Source organism: Miniopterus natalensis, chromosome 1 (genome assembly GCF_054644295.1).
Source record: "Miniopterus natalensis isolate mMinNat1 chromosome 1, mMinNat1.hap1, whole genome shotgun sequence".
Lineage (NCBI taxonomy): Eukaryota > Metazoa > Chordata > Mammalia > Chiroptera > Miniopteridae > Miniopterus > Miniopterus natalensis.
Genome location: NC_142081.1, coordinates 10058429 through 10084861, shown reverse-complemented (window position 1 = coordinate 10084861; position 26433 = coordinate 10058429). Strand labels below are relative to the sequence as shown.

The window sequence follows — 26433 nt, the reverse complement described above, 5'->3', positions numbered from 1 at the left end:
TCGGGTCACAGTCTAACTCCTGGACACATACTCCAGCTTCTACCTGAGACCCATGTATTATTGACTTGCCAATCTCCCCAAATTCCATTCAATCTTGTTTACAGAAAGACCCCACAGAACTAATGAAGGAGACTTTAACTTAGTTCAACTAGCAAGAAGGGTTTACATTTGAATGATTAGGGCTGTACTTTTAAAATGGCCACCCCTCTGCCTGGCTGGGCATGGCTCAGCGGTTGAGCATCGACCTAGGAACTGAGAGATCGCGGTTCGATTCCCAGTCAGGGCACATGCCTGGGTTGTGGGCTCGATCCCCAGCTGTGGGTGTGCAGGAGGCAGCCAATCAATGACTCATCATTGATGTTTCTATTTCTCTCTCTCCCTGTCCCTTCCTGTCTCTGAAATCAATAAAGATATATATTAAAAAAAAAATTTTTAAAAAATGGCCACCCCTCAAATGCAGTGGGGTCAGCCCCAGAGTGAAGTTTTTCATATATAGATTTTTTAAAAGCTACTTTATTCTATTAGGCAGGAGCAGAGGGTGAAATACACTACCTGGCTAGTTACTTCCTGATCATGATATACATTTTTGAATGTCAGAAAATACAAAGTCAATAATAAAATGCCAGCCATAATGGAAAGAGGAAAATCTACTACCCTGAATCTATTCCTCAACATTATTTCACTGGAGGGGTGCGTATTTTCACGAATCTGTCTATTCTTTCCTCCTGGCTACGCGTTCACTAAGATCTGTGACACGAAAACCTGAGCCAGGAAACCAAGGCACATTCCCGACTTTAGCACAACCTTGGAGAGCAGAATAAAATGCCCACATGTATTTTCCTCCAAATGATGACTACTGGAGGACTCAGAGTGGGGGTGCCGAGGGTCCAGGAGGAGGGTGGGCAGGGGCATCGTGGAGACAGCCCTGGGCAGCTTCCCTCCGGAGCCAGGCCTGCCTGGGCTGCAACTCGGGGACAAGGGCACCTGACTGAGGCTTGCAGCCAGGGCCAGCTTCCAGCAAACCATAAAGGCATGTGCGGAGCAGGAAAAGGTCCATCTTTACAGAAGAGGAAACTGAGGTCCAGGGAGACTGAATGAGCTGCCTGGGTTCCTCTGCAGAGCTGATCCAGGTTTCCTGACCTTTGAGAGAGCTGAGCTGTTTCTATGGAAAGTAGAAAATACAAGTCCTTTGTATTAATATTATAAACCCTCAAAAAAAAGAAGCCTCACTTTAATAAGGGCTGCTTGAAGATTTTAATGTAACCTGATTTTCCAAATATCAAACCTTTTACATGTATGCAGGAGCCTGACATTGAAGGGCCCCTGGCAGTGGGGACCTTTTTTTTTTCTTTTCTGAACCCTAATGCAAGGATAATACCCAACAATTGTTTTCTGTTATGGACTTTTAAAAGAAAAATGAAGTCACAAGTAGGCTGAGCTAGATTTCAGAGGAAAAATCAACGCCCTGAGGGGTGTGTTTGCTACAGGCAGTTAAGGCTCAGATCTCAAATGCACCGGATCACCTGTATACATTTGCATTTTCAGATGTGGGCCCTGGAACAGTGATTCCACAGGGTGGGAAAAATGATGAAATCAGGTTGGGAACACTGGGTCAAAGCTAAGAGAGCCTTGCACTTTTTAAACTGCAGGACTTCTCAGAACCTTTAATGTGCTAGTGTGAACTGTGGTCTAAGAAACAGTCTTTGGAAAATGTGATAAGTCACTAATGCCTTAAAGGAATATCACCTAAAACACCAGTCCTATACCCAGGGAATTGCTTTGTCTCCTTTAAATTTCGGCAGATGTAGTTTAAGTTTTACGATGTCTGTTTAGCTTATTTTGGGAAAATTAATGATTAGAACTGCTTTTCTATGTAGCAATAATGGCTGAACTGGAAAGGAATTTCAAGATTCAATTGGTTCCCTCTAACCCAAATTTACAGATGGCCACACTGGGGACACCAGTTGTCTCACACGTCTTATCAGCACCAGCGGGGCTGCTGACGTTCCACTGCGCACCCTTACTTGGGCATTTTCCCCGCAATGCCTTCTTCTGTAGTCCTTCCCAGGCAAGTACTGCCTCCTCAGTATTTAAATCCAAGCTGCGGCAGAAGCGTTAGAACCCCGGGAGAGATGACCCCGGTGGCGGAGTGGGCAAGCGGGTGGCAGCTGAATGTCCACACCATCTCAGCCATCAAACCCGGCAACCGCAACACACATTCCATGAGGGAGGGGAGCGTGATTCTGAGACCCTTGGAAAGGTTAATAGATCAGTGAACTACTTACTAACTGAAAAAAGGGAGGGAAAACCATGAAAGTATACTTCTGGAGAGTTGCCTTGGAACAACAAATTAAACCAAAAATTAAAACCAAGAAACAAAACATTTGAAAAATCAAGATTAAGGCGAAAAAAGCAAATAGAGTTCTAATAACCTTCCAACTGTAAGTCTGGCTGTCTGGAATCAGATTTCAGTTCAAGAATGACACATATTTTTCCACTAACAATTTTTTTTTTTTCCAAGCCAAAGAAAGGCCAACTGGGCATTCCCCTCTCAGTGCTCGCCCAGCATGTGAAGGCTGCTCAATTCACGTGATGTGTTTTGTTTCCAGGGCAGGAAATTCCGGAGGGAAGGGGGAAATAATCGAACAAGCGGTTCTCAGGTCTTTCCACACGTTAACCCCGATCATAGTTCCAGGAGCTCGTGGGGTTGGGCTAGTTTTCATTTCTATGAAGTTAAGGGATTGGAGGGAGAAATTCATAAAACTTCAGGTCGTGGCTATCTGCCCCAACGAAAAGACTTGGGGTTCAAGTTTATAACAGTTTTAATCAGGAAATTCTACTCTAATCACTGACGTATGGTATGTCTTCCCCTTCTCTAACTAAATGTTGGATCTATGGGGGAAAGATTCCTGGGCCCTCCAGTCTTAGTTAAAACACCTGGTTACTGACTAGGTCCTCCCTAAGCGGGAAGGTGACTCAGCCTCACAAAAGCTGAACTGAGCACGGCTTGGGACACGGCTCAGCAGGAAGCCCAGTGGGTGCTCCTCACCCAACATCGTACTAATTAACCTGCTATAAAGTGCCTGGCTGGAGCAGCCAGGGCTTCAATTGTCCAGGATTAAAGGAACACAGGGTTCCTGGGATGCAATGGGATACATACTGGCAGGGCGTGGAGGTCGGTGGATTTGCTGCGCAAACAAGAGTGAACGGGGCAGTGGGAACATTATAAGGTATCTCGAACAGTAAGATCCTGTTCTGTGACCAAAAAGCTGGGCAAAAATCAATGTAAAGAACAATTTTTATGGAGAAACTGAAGTTGGCACTTGTTTTAAGGGGAAAAAAATCCATTTTAAGAAGGGGATTAAAAACAGCACAGGCATTGGTCAGGGCACATGCCCAGGTTTCGGGCTCGATCCCCAGCAGGGGGTGTGCAGGAGGCAGCAGATCAATGACTCACCATTGATGTTTCTCTCTCTCCCTCTCCCTTTTTCTCTCTGAAATCAATAAAGATATATTTGAAAACAAACAAACACAGGCATTATCTTCACCTTCCAGTTCATACGGCTGGGACTGCCATTTAAGCAAGGTTCGGAACTCCAGGTATGCAGACAGGTAGAGCCTCATTTCTGTCCCGCGCGCGCGTGTGTGTGTGTGGGTGTGTGTGTGTGGGTGGGTGGGTGCACACGCGTAACAGCAGGCTAGCCCTCCGAAAGTTAAACACATTAGAGAAAGTAATTTTTCCTGGTAATGGTTCCCCTTATGAGCTTCTGTTCAGCCTATAACTGCGCATTTGGAACAAAGATGAGCCCTTATAAATCATGGATATAGAGATTAAATTTTCTGGCAGTGCCAGTAAAGTGAGCATTAAATAAATGAGTCTAAGAAAACAAGGGTAGACTCTCCTGGTGAGATCCATATTTAGGTCCCACTTATGGACTTGACCAACCAGTATTTCATTTTAATACTTTGACAGCTTCCTGGACACCCTAAACCAGACTCGCAAATTTCCGTACTATTTAAAAGCAAGATTAGATTAAAATACGCTCAATTTCTCTGCATAGTTTCATGACATAAACCCTACATCTTCCCTCCTTGCAAATGGAAAATAATTCATAGTGTTGTTTTTCAAAATGCAGTGCATACCCCACGGGCCCTGGAATCATAACGGGGTATTTTATAAATGCAGATTCCTGGGCCCCACTTCAAGCCTACTGGATTATAAGCTCTGGAGTGGAGCCCAGGGGATCTTTCAAAGCTTTTCATGTGATCTTAACGCACAGTGAGGTTTGAGAACCGCATATTTAAAGGGCCTGTGACCATTATCTTTGGAGAACTAGCTTGATTATTATGCACTTGTTGAATTAACTTCTAAGTTGAAAACCCAAAATATGTAGAATAAATTATTTGCCAATTGTCCTAACTTGCTTTTTTAACGACTAGAACTTTAATGCCTTTATATCAATGCTGGGAAAGCAGAGAAGTCCCCGAGAGCTAGAAACAATATTCTAGAAAAGCTTCGATTTCTTCTGCTCAACACTTTTCACAGAGGAGCTGGGGCTTGGGCACCAATAGCTCCTTCTACCCCAAACGGCCTCTGGATTTTCACATTAGCCAGCCTTGCCTCCCAGATTAGCCTGATGGCGCTTCCTGTCCAGGTTACCAGTTAGGAAGGTTATCAGAAAACGAAACACCGGGCAAACGAAGCGGATGTGAGGAGAAAGGAAAAGCCATAAACCACGTTTACACAGAGAGGGCTCCTGGCGGGGGCCGTGGGATGAACGAGCCGCTGGGGGCCACACAAAGGTATCGGGTTTGGGATGCGAATGAAGATGTGAAGACACAAACAGGTGGAGAGGAGACTCGGTTCTTGAAAGAGAAGAGGAGGAGGAGGAGGAGTCTGACACTAGAAACGTGAGAGAGAGAAAGGGTAAAAGCAAAAGGACTTTAGAAACACAAAGAGGAAAAACCAGCGTTTAATATACTCACACGGGCTGCAAAGAAAGTGAGGTCATGTAACAATCACCCCTCAACCCGACCATGGGAAACCAGCGGCGGTTTTCCCGTGGTTATTTCACCGTCCGCTGCGACAGCACGGGACGGACGTGACTCGGGTTTACCTGGGCACCGGCTCAGCGGCGCGAGGCACCGAGGACGGCGCATCTGTAACCTACGGCACCCAGGACGTTCTGGAGGAAACCACCTGCCTTCCAGCTGAGAGGGCTGGAGCGTGGCTTTCGCTAGATCTGTTTTGCTTTCCTAGGTGCAGACGCTGGGGTGCAGTGGCAGGTCACGGTCCCAGCGTCGTGACGGGAGCGCTAAGCTTTCTAACCCAGCCTGTGGGTGGGCGTGTGGGTGGGCACTGGGCAAGGAAGCGGGGACCGCCCCCTTCACGCCTCCCGGCTGGATGGACACAGCGGTGGGAAGACAACTGCAGCAGCAGCTACCCAAACAAACCACCCTTTCAGTGAAAAGAACTATTTTGCTTTGGATAGGTGTCCAGTTATATGAAAGATAAATCCCCTTCTCCGTGTCCTGTTTGGAGCCACAGGGAGAAACCACGTTTTTCATCTTCTTAGATAAGGAACCACCAACTTGTTCCAAAGAAAAGGCAGTGATTCACAGCTTCAAGTTACCACTGTCACCCCAGTGGATTCCTCTTTTCCGATGGCTGGTGACCAAGGTGGGGGAAGGACAGCCAGAGGTGAAGTCAGAAGGGAAATCATGCTCCTTAATTGGGGCTTTATCAGTTTGTCACATCCATTTAATAAAACCAACGTCCACTCGATTAGCCGCAGTGGACTCGGCCAGTCCCCAGCTCCTAGATATGGGTTCCCCTTATCTAGGGGACAGTTTGGACAGTTTCAGAGGTGGGAAACCATACTCTAAGTAATTAACCACTTCCAAAATCAAGAACGCTGAGCCTGTACTGTGTAACGACCCAGGTGTATAAGAATGGTCATATTTTTTTAAAGGTTCTTATCTGTTTGACATTTATACTGAAATTTTAACAAGTGCAATATGTGTCTGGGACTTCCTTTAAAATACTCTACAGAAACCAAGTGTAGGACAGGAGAGACGGGTGAAAAGAGAAACTAATTGTTGAAGGCTGGCGGTAAATACATGGGGAGTCTTTAAATTATATCTGTAGTTTGGTGTGTTTAAATATTTTCCGCAAGAGAAAACAAAAAATGGGAAATAAATTTTAGTTCTGGAAGGGAAAATCGAGGGATTTACGAGGGCCTGTGGTTCACAACAGTGTCCATGTGCACAGTGGGTGACACAGAATCGGCAGGATCACGACGGTGGATGTTCACCGTGGCTTTGGCCACGTGTCCTTGCCGATGCCAACACTGCACGGCTTTGCTTGTAGCGGATGCCTGCGCCCTTTAAATTGGGAAATTTAGAAAAGCAGTGAGGCACTGGGTGTGGAGTGGACCAATGCTGTTGACAAGCTGACTCCTGCCAGGTGGATTCTCTCAGACCGCAGCTGATCTCAGTCACTTCTGTTTTGATCTGGGACCATCTTTACCTCGGATAAGTTCCTTTCCTCTTTCTCTCTGTAGCCCAATTGCTTCCCTAAGTGAGCAGGCCCGCGGCGGGCATTCAAAATTAGCCAGCCTCCTTCAGTGCCACGTGAACTGACGCCTGGCACGAGAAGGAAGCGGCCGAGCCGCGTAGCTGGGTGAGTCTGGAGCGTGAAGTTGTGGTGACGGGGTGCGCCTCCTGGAAGGAGAGGGTGGCTCTGGGGGGTGGTGCGGGTCTCCTAGATGTGCTGCGGGGTGGGACATGCCGGGTGCCAAAGAGCATACGCACCACGCTGCGTTTTATGTCAGGGGACATGGGAAACGATATCTACGCTCACTCACATGAAGGAACCCTGGAAGGGTAAAGGAAAGCTAATAAAAATGGTCACCGTTAGGGAAAGAGAAGGTGGAGGGGCGAGGTGGGAGCCTGCCTTGCCTGTGAACCTTCTGAGTTAGAGTTAAAACCTGTGGATCACTCACAAGACAGGATTAAAGGCGGAGGGAATTTCTGTATATTTTGTGGGTCTGTCAAGTCCTCCAAGTTGCCACTGAAGAGTCGGTATCACTACTAGAATTGCTTGTTAGGAGTATCGGAAATGACAGAGACACGTTTACTTCTCTGTACTTGGGCACATGTGGAAAGGCTAATGACAAAGAGGCATAAACATCTGCTCCGAGGCGGTAAGAGCTACAGGCTTCCATGTGGGGACAGTGGAATCGGACGCTCAGAGCCCATCTGCTTCCCTAGGGGTCTTTTGCTGGATGTATGCGTGTTCCTGTGTGCGACTGATTAGACATCAAAACCTGGGTTTCAGCAAGGTCTGAAATCTAAAGCGAGAGGGAGAAACAGGAAGCAGGGGGTAGCTGGGTGGAGACGGGGACAATCTCATTTTAGTTCAGATTTTAGGCTCTAAGAGCAAGGGGAGAAAATAGAACGATCTCAGAGTAGTGTTGGGCATGGAACAGGCCTTCCCCCACCACGCACACACTCGAAAAGGACACCGGAGAAAATGCACCTCGGTTGAGAGTTTAACCAACTTGCGTGAGTTATTCCCCCAACTCCAGTCCCTGGCCTTCACCCCCCCCATCACTCGGGAGACAGGCCTCACACTTTGGGTTGACACCATTCCGTCCCCTCCGGCTCCTGATTCTCACCTGTCTCCGGGTCACTGAAGTCTGGCAAAGTAATTGTATTGAGCTGTCGTCGGTCAGCGATGGTTCTATCTAAGAGGCTGCTCCCGCGTCCAGAATCACTGCAAAACAACAGCTAGGAATGTCAGTCGTTTGAAGGGTGGGCGGGAGGAGACAGGATCAGCCAATACCGAGCCCTGAAATGCAGTTTTTGATGTCGGGTGCGTTGTTTCATGTTCTCTCCATCTATTACAAAGCACCCTGCTTTCCAGCTCGGCTGGGCTCGGGCTGGGAGCGCTTTCAGCAGTCAGTATCGCAAACACAGCTGACGCCACCCCCACAGGCCCTTGCTCATTGTAGCCTCTTTTTCTGACATTATAAAATATAAAAGTGAGCACTACGAGCCCACCCGCCTTATGGGGGAACCGACTGGCATGCCACGTCTCAGAGCTCATCATGCCCGTACACGCCCTCCTCGATGTGTCCATGAACTGGGGACACTCGACACCACAGCTTCTCCACCCTCGCTGCACAGGGACGTCACTGGGGACACTTCCAAAAACCACTGGTGCCCAGGGCCCACTGAAGAACAAAAAATCAGAATTTCTGGGGCAGTCCACATTTTACAAAGCTCCCCAGAAGGTTTTCATGTACAGCTGGATTTGAGAACCCCTGGCCACCTACTCTTCAAAGGACGGTCACAGCCATGGCCTTCGCTTGGGTCCCAGAACGAGCCTTTAAGATAAATTGTGTGTCTGATACCCCTGTTTAGCAGATGAGGAAGAGGTGTGAGGTCACACAGTGAGCTGGGCGCCGGCCGAGCTGGAGCTTCAGCCCCCACCCAGAGCTCCTGGGCTGGAGAAGTGGCCTTGGAGGGGGCACAGGAGGGTCTGGGGGCCTGCTTCCTGCACGGACCCCCTTTCCAGCTTGCTCCTACGTGGGACACCCCATCAGGGGTAACCGGAATGAAACACAGCCAAGGGACGTCAATTATAGAGACTCTTGTTTTGTTCTTTTAAATTCTGAGAAGCTTGTGAGCAAAAACTATTGTATTCTTCTCTTTTCCTCTATCATAGTCCATCAAAGCTCCAAAAAGAAGCTCCTCTGTCTCTTGAAGTTTGAGTCTTTAATGCTTTTCTTTGAATCCATTATTTTTATCAATCTGAGGGTTCTAAGAGCGATGTTTTTTGTTAAGAAGTTCAAATTCTACAATAAAGGAACACAATTTCCTTCCTCATTGCAGCTGCTGCTAAAAGTAGTGCAAACAAGATTTGGTATGAAATTTAATATGGTTTGTAGGCTGCAATTTCCGCATGCGGTGATGGAGTTAGAGAAATCCACAGGAAACAGGAGGAGACCTGCTTCGGCAGAGGACTCGGCAGCCTGTACTTACTACATCACTGTGTACATGTTTTCCGGAAACTGCTCTGCTAGTTATTTCCACCACTAAGAAGCAATAAATGTCTCTGAGTAGAAGATAACATAAAAGTACACACAAATTTTCATCAGTCACATTACTAACTAAATATTTCTAGCACTGGTCTATTTGTGTATGTGTTTTTAATGTAAACGTTATAAAAAATATTACAAAAAAATCTGAATATTGCGATGGCTCCCCACTTAGGAGTTTTTCAGATGTTATCTCACACACTTATCCCTGCGATTCTACCCTTCTCATCAGTAAAATGGGTGTGACATAACCCGGCATATTCCCACTTTATGGGGCTACTTTCAAGATGAAATGAGAGCACGCTTTGTAAAGGAAAAGTTCCACTAAAATGGTTGTGAATTAGCATGATATGTGGCCTCCAAATTCCAAGTGAGGTTAGAGCAAAGCAATTGTCTTAAAAATACAACACAAAACGTTAAATGCTACTTATTAATAAATGATTGAAGTAAAATTAGGAAGAAAAAATTTTCTTCCCATCACATGGTTACTTGATGGAGGTGGTCCAAGTGGCAGTGACAAGAGGGGAAAGAAGTGTTTAAGAATAAAATTAAAAAAATAAAAGAAGTTGGCCTTGGCTGGTGTGGCTCAGCTGGTTGAGCACCGTGCGGTGCACCAAAAGGTCACCAGTTTGATTCCAGTCGGGGCTCATACTCTTTCCCTCTCTCTTCCTCGCTCTCTAAAAAATCAATAAAAACATATTAAAAAAAAAAAAAAAAAGGAAGTTGGTTGTCAACTGAGAGAGGCAGAATGCCTGGTGGAGGAGCTTCAACGTTAGACAGGCTGGGGTTTGACTCATAGCTCTACCACTTACTTCCCTGGGAAAACTTGGGCAAGTTATTTAGCCTCATTTAGCTTCAATTTTATCTTCTATGAAATGGAAGCACAGTAGTTATCCTGCAAGGCTATCAACACGGGTTAAAGATCACATATGAACAGCCAGCACTGCAGCACAGAGAAGGGAGCCCCCCCCCAGCTGAAACGCTGTCACGTTCAGCCAGGGAGGCTGCTGGGCCTCCGCCCAGGCTCTGGCCAGAGGTCGCACTGTCTTGAGTGGCCACGTGAAAATGCACAAGCAGAGGGGGCCTTAGTGACGACTGAGAGAGAAGACAAAACACGAGACAGATTTCTACCCTAACTGCGAGCGAAACTGCAGGCCTAGGGAGAAAAATCCAGGCTTCTGAAATGACAGACACCTTGCCAAGTGTACACTCGAGAGAATGCCACCACCATTCTGCTCACAGCAGGACACACATTCTCAGACCGCAGGTGTCTAAGGCGCGGTTCAGGGACCAGCTCAGAGACCTTCCTTCAAGCAAAAATAAAGAGAACGACGAGTCCAGAGAACACGGAGCTGGGCCTGTTCTCAGCCTGGCCCGTTACCGCTCGTGTCGTCCTCTGTGTTCTGGACCCTGTGCCTGCCTCAGGATGGAGCTGGGAGGGGGTGGGAGCCATGGGGAGCCCTGGCAGGTGGAGCAGAGCCCCCCCTCCCCCAACCAGTCAGGCTCTAAAACAAGGGCACCCTGAGCCGGGAAGTCAGTGTAGACCTTCTCCAGGTATGCCTGCTGCTCAGTTTTTGTTTTGTTTTGTTTTAAAGCAGGGATACTTCTCACACACTCGTCCATGCGATCCTACCATTTTCTAAACCCCTGTGTGACCTGATTGTTGCTTCAAGGCTGCTAGACCCAGAGCTGCCCTTATCTGGAGAACTGCGAGTGTGCTGTCCCCGTCAGGACACAGGACACAGCCCTCCCCTCCTCATGCTCTATTCTTTTGCCAGGGTCACGTCTTCCCTGACCATTCGGGGAGGATGTCGAGAGACATTTATTTATATCCTAGAGAAAATACAGTTTAAAAAACAAACACAAAGGAAGCTCCTTAACAAGGGGCTGCCTGATTACCACCCCGCCCCTCAAGGCTCTCGGAGTAGCTGGACTGAACGGTTCTGTGATGGGTCCCCCCACCCACCCGCCTGCACCCCCTATCCAGGCTGCGCCCGGAACCCGGGTTCCTCCCAGCTCCAGCCCTGAAAGATCCTTCAGGAAACAGAGGAAGTAGGGACACAGCCCAGGCATTTGGTTAAGTATTTTTAAAAAGCTTTCCAATTCTGTTATTTTTTTTCTCCTCACATTCAATATTCTTGGTTGCTAAGTGGGAGGAATGTGGGGAGGTGGGAGAGGTGTGGAGAGCCGAGGGAAAACTGGCAACGTGAACGCTGGTGGATTTATTTTCTCGTTTCTAAAGGGGGAGCAGGCAAAGGAACGTGCTCTGGTCCGGAAGGAAGCAGCCAGCCTGGGGAGTATCTCCTGGTAGCTGGGCTGGTGGCAGAGTCTCCCCCAGACCTGCTGCTTCTGAGGCCAGGAGAGAGGGGCTTTAGGGAACACAAATGAGCATTTTCTATTTCTGCTTAAAGACTTAAAGAGAAGGGGAATTTTTTTTAAAACTGAAATGATCTTTATTTTCAGAACATACCCACAAAAGGGAGAATCTTCTCATCGACAGGGTGGCAGTGCACACTGGCTATGCTGCCAAGGGAACTCTCGCCGGATTCCTGCACCCCCACTCTGCGAGGGTCTCGTGGCTTCCAGAATAAGCCCTTCCCTCCTCACTGCACTGCCCAGGGGTCTGTGGTCACGTCTGTTAATGTCAATTTGCAAGGACCCATCCCCTTGACAGGGCCCTGACTGTGACCTTTTTTTTTTTTCTTCACCACAGAAACTTTTGTAAACCAAAATCTAACATGAAACCCTGACTGCACTCTACTGCTCCCTACTGCCCATCGCACCTCTCCTCTCCCCAGGCCAGCAGCTAAGGACCACAGACCACGGCCACCAGCCACATGCCTGCCTCTTGGGAGGTCGAGCTGGGCAAGCCAAGTCCTTAGTACACATTTACCATTTAAATTTTATACACTTTTAGTCTCCTGACTTTTAAGACCATAATGTGGGCTATTCATCCATCTTGCTTACAAGCTGGAAAACTATTCTGAATGTATGAGCAGCTGTTTGAATTCACTGGAATCGTTACATCTCTGTTTATTACGTTGCTTCCTTGATAGGGCAGGGCGCGCTTAGTAACCTAAACACACAGCAGAAAAGCTGCCCAGGCTGGAAAATAGCGACAGCAGGTCACTGGGTGTCTTTCAGCCGCACGCCAGGGGTGGACAGTGCCCTGGTCCCTAGATTATCTGCCTCTGTGGGGTGGGCCCCTGAGACTGTCTCCCGACGAGGCTTTTGCACAGCTCTGCAGGGCAGTTAGCCTACAGCAAACTGACAGTGAGGCAAAGGAGCTTCATCTGGTTGAGATACAATCGATTTCCACCTTTTAGAAAAGATAACCTCAACAATATGTTTTATTGTCCTGTAGGACACTCTTTTTGAATTTATTTGTAAATTCATTTCAGCATATCTATTTTTCAGTGTCTCCTTTGAACAGACCTTAACACTTTTCTGAGGTAAATAAAATCTTTATACATGCCTAATTTTTGTTTGAGTCATGATTTTAACTTTTTGAAAATAACACTTTACCATGCCGATAGCAACTTCTACTCTCCTTAGTGGGACGTGGCCTGTTCTCTGTGCAGATCTTTTAAATACTCCTGCAAGAATCCAATCTGGAATATATAACCAACTAGCCTACCCATAAATCATCAGATCATCATCAACTGTGAGCTGAGCCTAGTCGGTTATCGTGGCAGCAAAAGCAAAAGAAACCCATGATTTGGTGGCATCACCAGCCAGTGGGAGAAAATCCCCCTAAGATGGAGTATGGGAGGCTCCCCAGCTATTATCTGCTGTGTCTGAGGACCTGGAGGGGCGCAAGGGTGACAGAGTTAATGCCTGCTAAGTGCAATCAGAGGGCACTGAAAGGCAGGGACCCATGCAAAGACCACACAAAACAGGCACAGCTGGCCTCATACCTGGGATTGGTTAGGTTGTAGCAGGACTTCCAGATCTGTAACATGTGCTTGCAAGTGAGGAGCGCCTCATCCGGGCCCCGGCACAGTGACTCCAACTTCACTTTGGAAAACAGCAGTCTGGTGGGAGACAAAGAGGGAAGATGACACAGCTTACACCAGATGCAGTGGCCTGGCTTAGACTTGGAAGCTACTGTTCTCCTTCTAGACTGGGGTGTCCAAAGGCCTCACCCCACTAAGGGAAGCCATGGCAGCAGGGCTGAGGGTTCCAGAGCTCCCAGCTCAGCATGGGACTTCTCCTGAGTCTCACCACTAGGGCCAATGCAGCCACATGACCGTTTGTGGTAGGGTGAAATGCATCAGAGTGACTGATTTTATCCAGAACACAGGGATTTCATGAAGAGCATGCTTTTTTAGAACAAAACCAATTTATCTGCGAAACTTCAAAAATTCATTAAAAGCTAATCTTGATTTATCTACAAAATTACACAGAAAACAGGACTCAATTGATGTAAATATCTGCAAATAACCTTCCACAATGATCCTTATCATGTGAAGGTGGACAGATCTCACGAGCTTTGAAAAGCCAGAGCTGAAGGCACATGAGGAAAGGCATCTGGCCACCACCCTCCCCTCTCTGGTCTTCCCTATGCCTGCTATTTAGGGGCTAGAACTTCACCAACTCCCTCCTAACCACTATCTGTTCCCTATTTTGGTTACCACCAATGGCTTCACCCTCCATCCAGACCTTCTGAGCGATAAGCTTAGACCCTTCTCTCTTTCTTGGCCGCTCAGGGTTCTCCCATCCAGACATTCTAGTTAGGTCTCTCTGTGGACATCAGCTCTTGGTCCTGAGCTCTATCCTGTGAAAGCCCCAGCACAAGCCCAGATACCTTCCTGATAGTTTTTCTATTCCTTGACCTGCCCGGCTCTAAGAAACTGTATTATAAAGCTCTCCAAAAATAGCCCTGGCTGGTGTGGCTCGGTGGTTAGTGTTGGCCCTTGGACCAAAGGGTTGTGGGTTTGGTTCCCAGTCAAGGGCATGTACCTGGGTGGCAGGCGGGATCCCCGGCCCCAGTCAGGCTGCATGCAGGAGGCAACCAATATATGTATCTCGCTCACATCAGTGTTTCTCTCTATCTCTCCCTCCCTCTCTCTCTCCTCCTCCCTCCCTCCCTCCCACTCTCTCTAAAAAAAATCAATGGAAAAAATATCCTCAGGTGAGGATTAAAAAAAAAATCTCCAAAAATAATTTTCATTTCCAGCTCAAGAAACTACAATGAATGATTCCTTACTGTCTGTAATAATAAGTCAAAAGCCCTCCTTGGGTCCTTTAAGACAGTGCTCCCACTGGTCACTCCCATGTCACCATCCCGGTCTGTGCATCCCGCCAGATGGACCCTTTACTCCTGCCAGCAGATTCACCCGCCAAAGGCCATGGTTCTGTCATAACTATGAATATATGTCATGTGCTCAGTCTTAATCTCTACTCATCCGCATCTCTCCACACTCTTCCTAAATTCACCTAAAGCCCCAGTTCATCAAGTAAGTCTTCCATTGATACCATCTTCACACCTCCATGGTCTCTACTCGGTGTGCATCAGATTAGCTGCTGTTTGTTGTTAATAACAAGAGGACAGAGAGGGAGGAGCTCCCGTCGTGAAGGCCTCCTGTGTGCCGGGCCCTGCATTCGGCCCTTTAACAATGATCAGTGTCGTCTTTGTAACACCCCTTCTCAGTGGCTGGTGTTTATCTCCCTTCAGTCAAAGAAGCCCAACCCCTCTCTCTGGCCCCACTTCCACAGTGCCTAGAACTGTGTTCAGGGGCCAATGGGCCCTAAATCGCACCTGCTCACCAACTACTTTCTCGATAAACCACAGAATACAAAGAAATACGTTTCTGGTGATTTAAGTTAGACATAAAGGAGAATTCCTCAACCACGCATAGTGTGATGGCCTCATTTGAAGGCATGTTGAAGGAGGAAAGTCTCTTTTTCCTCCGTGGTCCCGAGATGGAAGGAGGGTGGTCCTAACCAGTCACTGCCCAAGCTCAGGAATGAGTCAGCAACAACCACTCTCTCCAAAGGGAAGAGAGGACACTCAAGGGCATGCTGGGGGCTCCCAGGGGGGTTAGGGGGGCAGCCTGCTCAAGCCTGGGTTTGCAGAAGCCTGATGATGGAATGAAAAGCCAGGTAATGAGAGGGATGTGATCTCTGATCTACAAGCGGGTGGGCATAAAGAGAGAGCCCAGACATGAGACCAGGACTGGGCTTCTGCTCAAACACCTCTCAGGAAGTGGAAATTCCCTGAGGCCTTGACAGGACCACCTGCAACGGACAACAGCCACTCGGGGTGTCCAGAGGGGTTTTTAAGGAGCCAGAAGCTGACGCTTGCTGATGTCTTCATGAGCTCAGAAGGTGGTAGAACTTTTCCACCATAATCTCCCATCAAATTGGGGTCAACTGGGAGATGTGTCACCACGGAAGGAGAAGCTGCCAAAGGGTCACGTGTCAGCTTTTGGTGGAGACCTATGGAGGCCAGAGACCCTTCTGGATGTGGGCTGGTTGCCAAGCAATTTTGGCCAGGGGAAACCCCGCCAAGGGCCATGGTGATGTTCTTTGGGCCTGGGAAGCTTGGAGGGTGCCTGCCCCAGGGAGGGCCTCAAGTGTGTGGGGACGGTTTCCCTGCACCTGCAGCGCTGTGGCTCTAAGAGCACTCACCCCGAGTCCTTTAACTGTACCTAAATGCCAGAGCCTGTCGCTAAGACTCAGCCTGCGGAACAGTTCCGTGCAAGGCTTCTTGGCTGGAAAAAGAACTTCTAATTAACATGAAATAACAGCTTTCAAACACTTGACTGAGGACACGGAGTTGAAGAGGTGTGGGCTGGATTTAAGGGAACCAGACAAGAAGAGCAGCAGTGGAACTGCTGAGCACCAACGGTGGAGGGCGAGGCGGAGGAACAGCACGGAGGGGCTGGCAGAGAAAAGGAGCCGAGGGCACAGGTGGGGCGAGAGGCGAAGGGTCGGGTGCTGTGGGTGCTTCCAAGACAATGGGCGCAACGTCCCGACGAGCCTCCCTCTGCTAAGACTGTTCCTTGTCACCATGTCCCCAACCCTGAGCTCGTTCACGAGGCAGAGATGACACCGACCTCAGGACAAAGGAGACGTGTCACCATATTTGCCGATCCCTGCTCGCACACTGCAGACCGTGGGAGACGTCGGGCTGGGTGTGTGTTACCTGGGTGGGGAAGTGAAGAGCACGCCGAAGGTGACAGCATTAACTGGTGCAGGTGACGTCCCCAAGATATTACAGACTCAATCTACCGAGGAAACCCCGAGGCAAAAACCAAGTTACGAGAAAATGAAAAAACGTGGGACCAAGCAGCATGGACGGCATCTCGGTACGTGGAACTGTCAACCTTTAGAGAGGGCCGCGGAGAGCGGCGGCCAGAGACCATCTGCTGCCACGTCACCCAAGTCCAACCCTGCAGAAAGTGAGGCGTTTCTCTAAATATGGTTAAGAAGTCAGCTGTTGCGAAAATGACCCACTCCTGCCCCCATCCCTTGCCCATGGTGCATGTCCCTCATTCTAGCCAAGATCAACTTCTTCACGCGTCACCCTCCTCCAGGCCCCGGGGATTTTCACATGCTGCTGCTCTGCCTGGGACGCCTTTTCCATCCATTCCTGCCTTTTAAGCATCTACTCATCTCTCAAGATTCAGGTTGAACAGCACCCCTTCAATGAAGCCGGCCTTGAGGAATAGGAGCTACCTACTTCCAACCTACTTCCAAATGCAAATGCGACTCCAGGAAGGACAGGAGCCCTCATCTGTGGGATGACAAGCGGCAAGCCAAGGAACTTCTGCTTTCAAGACAAGCGGCATAACAACGGCGGCAGCAGCTGTCAGGCACTTTAAATATTTAATCACCGCTTCTTACAACAATTCTGCAAGTTAGGCTGAGCCTGAAGCACATGTCCAGGTTCGCACTGCCAGCCCCCGGTAGAAGAGACATGCCAACCCGGACCTGTGGCACTCCATGGCCCTGAACAAGAAACCGAGGACGACTTCAACTGGTCTGACCACACCACCGACACTGAAGCAGACTTCCAGCGTTTTCTACCCCACTGCCAAACAGTGAACCCCTCAAAATATGCAAAGATCTGTGTTAGCTACTGTGTGGACTCAAACGTGGTGTAAACTATAGTTCCTTGCCCTCCAAGAGTTTAGTCCAACCAGAAGAAAAGACCAGACCATGAATGTTAGGCAGGATTTCTGGCTTGGGGACAGATGATGGCTCTGAGACCTGAGTGGGGCTGCAGAACAGAGTCCAGGCTGTGGGGTACTGTTCCTAGGATATGTGAAGGTGGTTCTTTAAAATGATAACCCACTGCCTGTGTTTTGGTGACTTGCCACTTTTGTCTAAAAGTCAGGCATATATAGAATTCTCATCTGAAGGGTCCAGTTAATCAAGACTTTACTTTTCATTAAAACTAACAGAAATAATATTTTACCCTATTTTTGGAATTTTTTTTAGACTCTCCAGATAATTCTTGAAAAAATAAACCACCATGTCTGGCTTAGTGCAGAGGTTAGAGAAGATATCATGCTCCTGGTGACTTCACTGGGCACTTTGAGGGATGGATCAAAGTGGCATCTCATCAGAGCCAGATTTAATATCTAATGACCAGCCCCAGGAAGACTTTGCTGACTCTCTGGAAACTGTCCTGACCACGCTCACCTCTGGTCTGTTACTCTAGTTTAGCTTTGCCCTGGCCCCATCCTGAGTCCTGGACTCCAGACACCATTCCTGAGCTCATCCCAGACCCTCACACCTCCCTGCCTATGCGTGTGGTGTCCCATCTGCCTGCCTGGAAGTCCCCTGGCCAGCGCCCCTCCCACCTGCCTGTAAGCACCTCACTGCCTGACATCGTCCACGACCCCATCCTCAGGCAGCATCTACCTCCTTCCTCCTCTCACACGTATAAACTCTGTAATCTGCTTATTTTATTTGGCCCGTATTTGTACAGGCGACGACCTATGCGTCAGAGCTTGACAATGAATTTGTCATCCTTCTGTCAGAGATTTTTAAAGCTCCTACTACACCACAGAGGCTCCAAAGGGGAATAGGCATGGTATCTTCCCCCCAGAAGCTCAGTCTCGTGTTATAAACACGTGGTGTGGGATGAACACAAATATGTGTGGACAAAGCTCTTTGGCAGCACAAGGGAAGGAGAGATTCCGCCTGGGGGTCATGAAGATAGCAGCAGGAAGTGGGGCTTTCAGAGCTGGGTGGGAGAGGCGCAGGGGTGGGGCTGCCAGGCCGGCAGGGGGGCACCTAGGGCACAGGCAAGGGGTGGGAGCGTCCACAGTGAGCATAAGGAATGGTGTCTGGAACCTGGGATATAAGACTGGGGCCGGAGATACAGCAAAAAGGGTAGATATTTCTAAATTCTGAAATCTAGTATGTCTCACAAAGCTTTCTGATGAAGAACTCCCTGAAAATAAATTAGAAAAGTTGAGAAACACTAAAGTAACAATTCCCTCCAATCTTATTTGGCAGTATAAAAATGCACTCATTAAGTACAACCAGGAGGAAACATGCATATTAATTAACACACAAACCCTTACTAATTAGCGGATCTATAAATGCTGTATTCCAGGCAGCTGACTCAGAAATAAAATCACAGGAACCTCGAACACTTGGTATTTTGCGCTGATCTGTGTGTGTGCTCTTGGGCTCCGGTCGCCAGGGACTTGCTCTTTCTCTGTCTGCTGAATGCAGGTAGGGCTGCAAAACAGCTGTGCAGAAAAGCAAGTGGCATCTGCCCACAGGGGCCTTGAATACCGCCCCCAACCCTCAATTCCAGGGAGACGACTCGAGAGCTGGAATGGAGTTGGCTGCCAAACACCCAACGGAAAGTGAGCACCTCTCAGCACGTAGAAGAAATCGTAGATGGGGGAGGAGGCCGGGGCAAGCATGTCGAAATAAAATTTTAAATTGAGAAGATGGTTTGGCAGCCACAGGTCAGAATGGTGAGAGAAATGACAAGGGATGTGCCAAAGCATGTGGTGACCAGGAGAAGAGAGATGGAAACTGGAAGCCAGGCGAGTCACCTGGGAACTGTCCACAATACGGAGACGCGGCTCACTGCTGGGCAGGGACAGGCCTGTTACCTGATGCTCTAACCCTCTCCAGAGGGGAGCGAGGGTTTCTCTCAGGTTCCTGCGCGGCTTTCGTGATGGAAATCCATCTCAGTTCATTGTTACCAACATTTCTGACGGCCTACCGCGTGCTGGCTGGAGCCTCTTCTCTCCTGCTGGGCTTCCCAAACAGCCTGTAGCAGAAGGTGGCGTGTTCTCTGCAAAAAGCAGCCTCTGATTCTGGGCCGAGTCATTGTCACTGAACTGACCCAGGGGCACCACCGGCACTGTCACCCACACAGAGGGCACCTCCTGAGTCTGCAGAGCACTGAGCAATCACTTCCGTGGCAGGTCTCCCTCAGGGGTGAAAGCTCCGATGTCTCCTGGAGCCAGGCGAGTAAATGGGAGCCGGCTCAGGGCACCAGCAGCGTTTTGCGTTGAGTCAGCGCACTCTAAAAGGGATCAAATCCAAACATTTTGAAATGGGTGCAGACCTGACGCAACTGTACTAGCAGATGTCGGCTCACAGGTGACCAGGCGGAACCCCTAGTCTATAGGCCTTTGATGGATCTAATCTGAGTACCTGATTCCCTTTCCAAAACCCCAAAGCAAATGCTGACTCCTGGCCCATCTGCCAACAGAACCACCGCAGGAGGGCCGGGAGAGAGCGGCTCTTCCCATCCGTGCACCTTCTCTGGGTAAAGCTCCGTTGAGTAACTGACCCAGGAGGTGCATGGCAAGCTTCCATCCGCGAGTTTTTAACCACTGAGCAAGTTCTAGAAATCTGACCACTTCTAAGGCCCGTGGTTGCTCAAGAAGGATGCATGGTAAGGTATGCTTGCCAGTCTGGGCAGGTCACTCGGCATCTCCTCCAGGGTGGCATTGCTGTCACTGTGACTGTTATCCCAGCCCAGGCTCCCAGATCTGCTGGCTCCTGGGAAAATCGACACTGCACGCACTTAGCAACAGAAAGTCCCAGGAGCAGATGCCTGCCTCTACCGAACTCAGCAGCCCCTCATCCTTGGTGGGGAGGCTGCTCACGAGTGGCAGGTGCTGGGGACGGTCCATTGTCTCTGAGGCCTGTGCCTCCTGGTCTGATCCCGCCTCCTCTTTCTGACAGGCAGGAGATCCTTCTAGATCCCGTATCAGTTACATTTTGCTTCTCATTTCAGTCAAAGTGTCAACAATCTGGAATACGCCCCCATCCTTCTAGCGATATTTTTAGAACAAACAACTGACATGTTTAGCTAAAATAAGTCACCTCAAGAAACCCCAGTTTGGCTCATTTTTTACTCCTGCTCCAGCTATTAATCCAATTAACATCCTAGAGCCAGCACTATGCTGGAAATGACCCAGACAGGAAACTGAAAACACCCTGGAGTCACACGGCCTGAGTCAGCGACATCCTCCCGTGCCAAGTGCGGCATCTTTATCAAGGACGCCGCTTCCCTGAGCACCGTCCACACGCCACGCGCACCGACACCAGCAGGCGGGCTGGCTTCCTGGGTGCTGTCTGACCGCGGGGCTGGGGGCTGAGCGCGCAAAGTGGGTCCCAGGCAGGGAACCGCCCTGGGGTTCAGTGAGCAGCTGGTGAGCAAGCGTCCTCGGCACAGAAAGTGTCAACAGGCACCTGGTGAGGGCAAGTGTGAACAGGAGATAGCTGATAGGAGTCTTCCCATCAGACTATGGCTCTAAAAGCAAGAATCGATTCTTCCTAAACCACAAAGCGAAGGGTCATTTCTAAATGGGGGAGGGAGTGAACTGAATGCAAGTCTACTGCCCTGCCGCTCCCCAAAGGCCATCTTTCTGGCGGGTGTCCCTGTCCCCATCTCTCTGGCGGGTGTCCCAGTCTCCATTTCTGACTCAGCTTCCCTGGCCCGGTTTCCCCACATTCCCAAGTCTGAGGATGGGAGCACAACTGAAGAAATGAAATACTGTTAGAGTGTCAGCCTGTGCACCGAAGGGTCGTGGGTTCAATTCCTGGTCAAGGGCACATACCTGGGTTGCAGGTTTGTTCCTGAGTTTGGTTGGGGTGCGTGCGAGAGGCAACCAATCCATGTGTCTCTCTCACATCAATGTTTCTCTCTCCCTCTTTCTCTCCCTCTCTCCCTTCCACTCTCTAAATATCAATGGAAAAAATACCCTTGGGTGGGGATTAACAACAACAAAAAAAGAAATAAGACTCTGGGGCTCATTTCAATGGACAGTGGCAGATGTCAAAAAGATGGGGCCCCTACACTCACCTAGACCTAGCAGGTAAAGCGCCCGGGCCCGATGTGACATGGACTCGAGGGAATCTGCACAGCTCTGTGACAGAAACGGCTCCCTCCACCTAAAGTCAGGAAGGAACCGGGAAGGAAGAGACACACAGGGGCTGGGAAGCTGAACCAGCTCTTCGGGACCAGGGATGGGTGATGCTTCTCTCTGGGATCGGAGGCCGAGAGGGACCCTGAGTCCTCCTCGCACTGGAAACCTGCACTGTGAACCCTGGCCTGTTCTGCACGTCCCGCCGTCTCTGTCTCTACCTGCTGTGTGCTCTCACTCTGCTGGGAGGCTTGTTTCAGTGGTGCCAAGGGAGGCAGAGGCGGGACCTCTGTCCCTGAGGCTGAGCTTTCCCAGGGAGCCTGCCCCAGGCAGTGTGGGTGGTGCCAGCAGCAGTGGGGTTCTTCGTTTCTGCTCAGGCACTGGGCATGCTCCAAAGTAACTCTGCACATGACTCTTATCCAAATGATTTCAAAACACAAAAAAGAACTACTCCAACTCACCCTAACCTGATGCCAAAACTTGACAAGGATATGAAGAGAAAGGAAAATTACACACTATTTCACACATAAACATAAATGTTAATATTGTTTCAAAATTAGTAAACTGATTCCATAAAAAAGCTATTATGACCAGCCTGGGCTTATTTCAAGAATGTAAGTTTAATTTAACATTTTAAAATATCAATTAATACAATATTCACAGATTAAAGGAGTAAAATGATATAACCATCTCAATAAATGCAGAAAAAACATGAGATAAAATTTGATATCAATTAATGATTTAAAATAAAACTTTTAGCAAACCAGGAAAAAGGAAGTTTCCTTAACCTCTTAAATAGAGGTTTAAATAGAACAGCATGGAAATACAGGTAACTAGTAATAAATTTAATTTAAAAATGAATAAAATCTTTATGAAGAAAATTATAAAACTTCATATAAAAAGTGTTTCTTAAAGGTCTAGACGATTAGAGCTATAATGACCATGGATTAGAAAACCCACTGTCATAAATAATTCTCCCCAGAGTGAGCTGTTAGATTGAAAATAATTCCAATAAAAAATCCGAACAATTTTTTTGTTTGTTTGTGGTACTTGTTGAACTCAAAGGCCTGAGAATAGCAAGATCCAGGGATGGACCTACCTCATGTAAAATAAAATAATGATGAAAGAATGGCCATCACACATGGATGGGCACAATGACCAATGGAACCAAGCAAGAAGCTCAGAAATGCCCCCACACATATGGACATTTAAGACAAAAGTGGCATTATGGAGCAATAGGGAAAGGAATCTTTTCAACACAGGATGCTGGAGCAATTGGGGATCCATATGGGAAAAAATTACATCAGTCCCCTCACACCACACATCCATAAAACAATTCCAGAGGAACTCCCAGCTTTAAGTGTGAAAGATAATGACAGAGCTCTCAGGAGATAACTTAGGAGACTATCTTCACGGTCCTGGAGGAGGCCAAGGTTTTTAACTAGCCACAGGAGTACTATCCATGGATATGAATAACAGATTAAGCTACTTTAAAATCGGTAGCTTCTGTTCATCAAAAGACAACAGGTTGGGAGATTTTTGTAGCACATATAACCAGTGAAAGCACTTGTAACCAAACTATATAACGAAATCTTACAAATTAGTATGAAAAAGACAACCCAATCAGAGAAAAGACTTCTACATGTGCTTCATTCACAAAGGAGAAGAGCTAAATGACCAATAAACAAATAAAAATGTGTTCAACTTCATTAATAATGAAGGACATAAAATTTAAACTCACAACATGATACCATTAATCAGCAACCACATTACCAAAAGAATAAGTCTGACAACACCCAGTGTTGGTGTATGGAGCCACACGGGTCCTCAGGCACTGCCAGTGGGAGTGTACAATGACACAGCCACTGGGGGAAACAGTTTGGAATTATCGAGTAAAACTGAAGATACAGCCTATGGATGACCCAACAGTTTCACACCTACAGAAATGCTTGCACCTGGGTACCAGGGAACCTGTCGACAATGTTTACAGCAGCACTGTTTATCACAGATGAAAACAACCCACACACCCACTTACAGTAGACTAGAGAAATAAATCTCGGTATACTTGTACAATGGATGCTATTCATAGTATAAATGAATAAATTGCCGCTGTATGCAATACAGATGAACCTCAGGAACATAATGTTAGCAGTGAAAGCAAATAGTATAAGGATATATTCAGTGCAATTCCACTAAAAAATTTTTAAACATACAAAATTAGAAATTATTATTTAGGAGTACAAACATATATGGTATAGGACCACAAGACAATGCTCAGCGTGGAATTCAGGATGATGGTTTACCTGTGAGGCGAGAGGTAAGGAAAGGATGGGGGGTGCACAGGAAATTCAAGGGCAATGTTAATGTTCTTTTTCTTGAACGAAGAAGGGGTATACATATATTAGTTGTATTATTATTTTAAATATATTTAAATAGTCTTTTGCTTCTACTTAATATTTAATGACAATTTTAAAAGAGTCTAAAATATGGTATTTGAAAACACTGTATTAGTAATAATAAGAATTCCTATGAATTATGGAGTGATTACCATGCATTGATTACAATTAAGGCATTGAATTCAATGCCTTAAGTGCACTAGCTAAAACAGCTAAATGCCCTTGGAGTTCTGGCCTCTCTGGTGTTCATCCTTACTGCCACCATGAAATGATAAAAGCTGGTGTTTAAGTACCTTGGACAAGCTTAACAGGGACCAGAAAGCTCTGTAATTCTCTGCACCTGGCTAAGAGGCTCGCTAAGTCACTTTTGGGTTGAACAGTTTGACTGTTCAACAGCTGATCAGCGGGAAGGGGTTCGCCTCCATCTAGCAGGTGCTGAGCACACGTCAACTACACCTCAGTCCGTGGTAGGTATGGCTGGGGGCAAACAGGACACAGGGGGCTGTCCCGCTGCGAGAAGCCACAGCCTGCTGGAGACAAGGCTGACAAGCAAACAGGTAACAGCGCACGACAGGTGCCCACGGAATCTTGTTTAGGTTGCTGTTGAAACGTGTCACGCAGGTTGGGAACAAACCATGGGATCGACTGACTACATCTGGCCCAACGCTTCGTAGAGTATCCTCGGGAAAGGAAGAAATACAAATATTTAAAAAGCAAACAAGTCATCGGCTGCTCTCGGACCTGCTGACATACGCTTTGCTTTTTTGAGCTTATGGCTTAACATTAAAATAACAGGCTTGCATTCCTCAAATATCTCTACTGCTGTTCCTTCCACTGCCTGAGAGGCTGCCAGCTGCTGTCCCTTGGAGGCATTGCCGTCTTAGCCACCGCTGTTTACTGCTTCCTGCGCGGTGTGGCTATTGGTTTGTTTAATAAGCCCTCTCGGAAGATCCCCCGGGCTGTCTACGCAGGAGCCACAAGCAGGAGTCTAGCATCTAATGAAGGTGCTGGGGGTGCGAGGCAGGGGAGGCTTTATAAATATGGATGAGAGAAACCAAATTTAATTGCATCGGGTTGTGCTTTACTGGCGGGTAAAGGACTGGAGAGTTTTTAAAGTGCTTTCACCACTTGAAGGTCCCGTGGGCTGACCAGCTTGGGATAAGATCCAGAAACGTACTCGGTATGCAAACGAGCAAGTTTGGGATCTGCAAGAAGTAAACACTGCAGCAAAGCTCTTCAGTTCGTTCTGCACAAAGAGCTGAACCTTACAAAAGAAATCTCTAGTCAGAGGTTTCCTGGATTATAATGAGAATGTTCTCGAAGGGGAGAAGAGACAAAGAAATGTTTGTAACAGAAACGTGTGAACCGGTTTGCTTTTCCAAGGGGAGCTGCTGAAACTCACTGATTAAAAACACAGCGAGGTGACGAGGCAGAAAAACCAAGCCAAGGCGATCCACTTAAAACCTGCACTTATTCCTGAGAGTGGGGAGAGCTGGCCGGCCACCGGCTACATTCCTTCCCGCTCCCCCCGCCCCATTACTGACCCTGCCCCTTGGACAATCAGGACCTGCCAGAGTGCAGGGCTGTTTACTGTTTCTGGCCACTGTGTACTGGTTACTAAGCTACTCCGCTGAGGATAAAATAGGAACAGAGTAGCCCAAAGACAAAGTCCTTCTCAGCAAAGCGTAACCGACAAGCCTGGTTCAGGGCTTCCAAGGAAACGTGTGAAGATAAGTAGACAAGTCAAGCATAAGGCAACTAATAGTGACAGTTCTTAGGGGATGTGCAAATACTGGTGGACTGATTTAAGGAATTCCGTTTCCTAGAGAATAAAAGCAATGCAGAAAGAGGTCCGCTGTCTTGATCGAAGTTGCCAAAATATAGCAAGCACCTGAAACTACTGGGAAGAAGCCCCTGGTAACCATCGCAGGACAAGCAAGCTCTACAGCAACATTCCCCAAGTTTCAGACACTAGAGTTTCTTCAATACACTGTTTGCCACACCCAGGTGTACCTACTAGCACTTACTTAATATATTTCTTTAAATTGACTTTAAAGGAACCCATTAAAGAAATTTGTAGTCTCCCTCTGAGCAATAATCTCCATGAAATAATACTTGGATATGCAGTTATATTTTTTCTAATGCACACTTAGGAATGAATAACTATTAAAATAAAAATGTTTGCCCGGCCAGCTTGGCTCAGTGGTTGAGCATTGACCTGGGATCCAGGAGATCTCAGTTCGATTCCCGGTCAGGGCTTTCGGGCTTGATTCCCAGTTCAGGGCCTGGAGGAGGCAGCCGATCAATGACTCTTTCATCATTGATGTTTCTATCTCTCTCTCTCTCCCTTCCCTTCCTCTTTCTGAAATCAATGAATATATATTTTAAAAAGTAAATAAATAAAAGTGTTTGCCCTGGCTGGGTGGCTCGGTTGGTTGGAGCATCCACCCATGCACCACAAGGTTGCAGGTTTGTTCCCCAGCTGGGGTGAGTATGGGAGGCAACCGATCGATGTTTCTCTCTCTTTCTCCCCACCTCCCTCTCTCTCTCTCTCTCAAATCAATACGCATATCC

At 47.8% G+C, this 26433-nt stretch overlaps 1 protein-coding gene across 2 annotated transcripts in view; it reads right to left on the bottom strand.

Moving 5' to 3' along the window:
• The window catches only part of TTC7B (tetratricopeptide repeat domain 7B), a 186373-nt gene that overhangs the window by 39071 nt on the left and 120869 nt on the right, over nucleotides 1–26433 (bottom strand). Inside the window, exons 16-19 of one of the 2 annotated variants that reach the window (XM_087818586.1) lie at nucleotides 13022–13138; nucleotides 7680–7777; nucleotides 4736–4903; nucleotides 2286–2336 (exon numbers count right to left, since the gene is read on the bottom strand). In XM_087818586.1, the coding sequence (XP_087674712.1) occupies nucleotides 2286–2336; nucleotides 4736–4903; nucleotides 7680–7777; nucleotides 13022–13138 (434 nt within the window). The remainder of the gene's footprint in view (nucleotides 1–2285; nucleotides 2337–4735; nucleotides 4904–7679; nucleotides 7778–13021; nucleotides 13139–26433) is intronic. The other variant, XM_087818584.1, reaches the window with a different exon arrangement.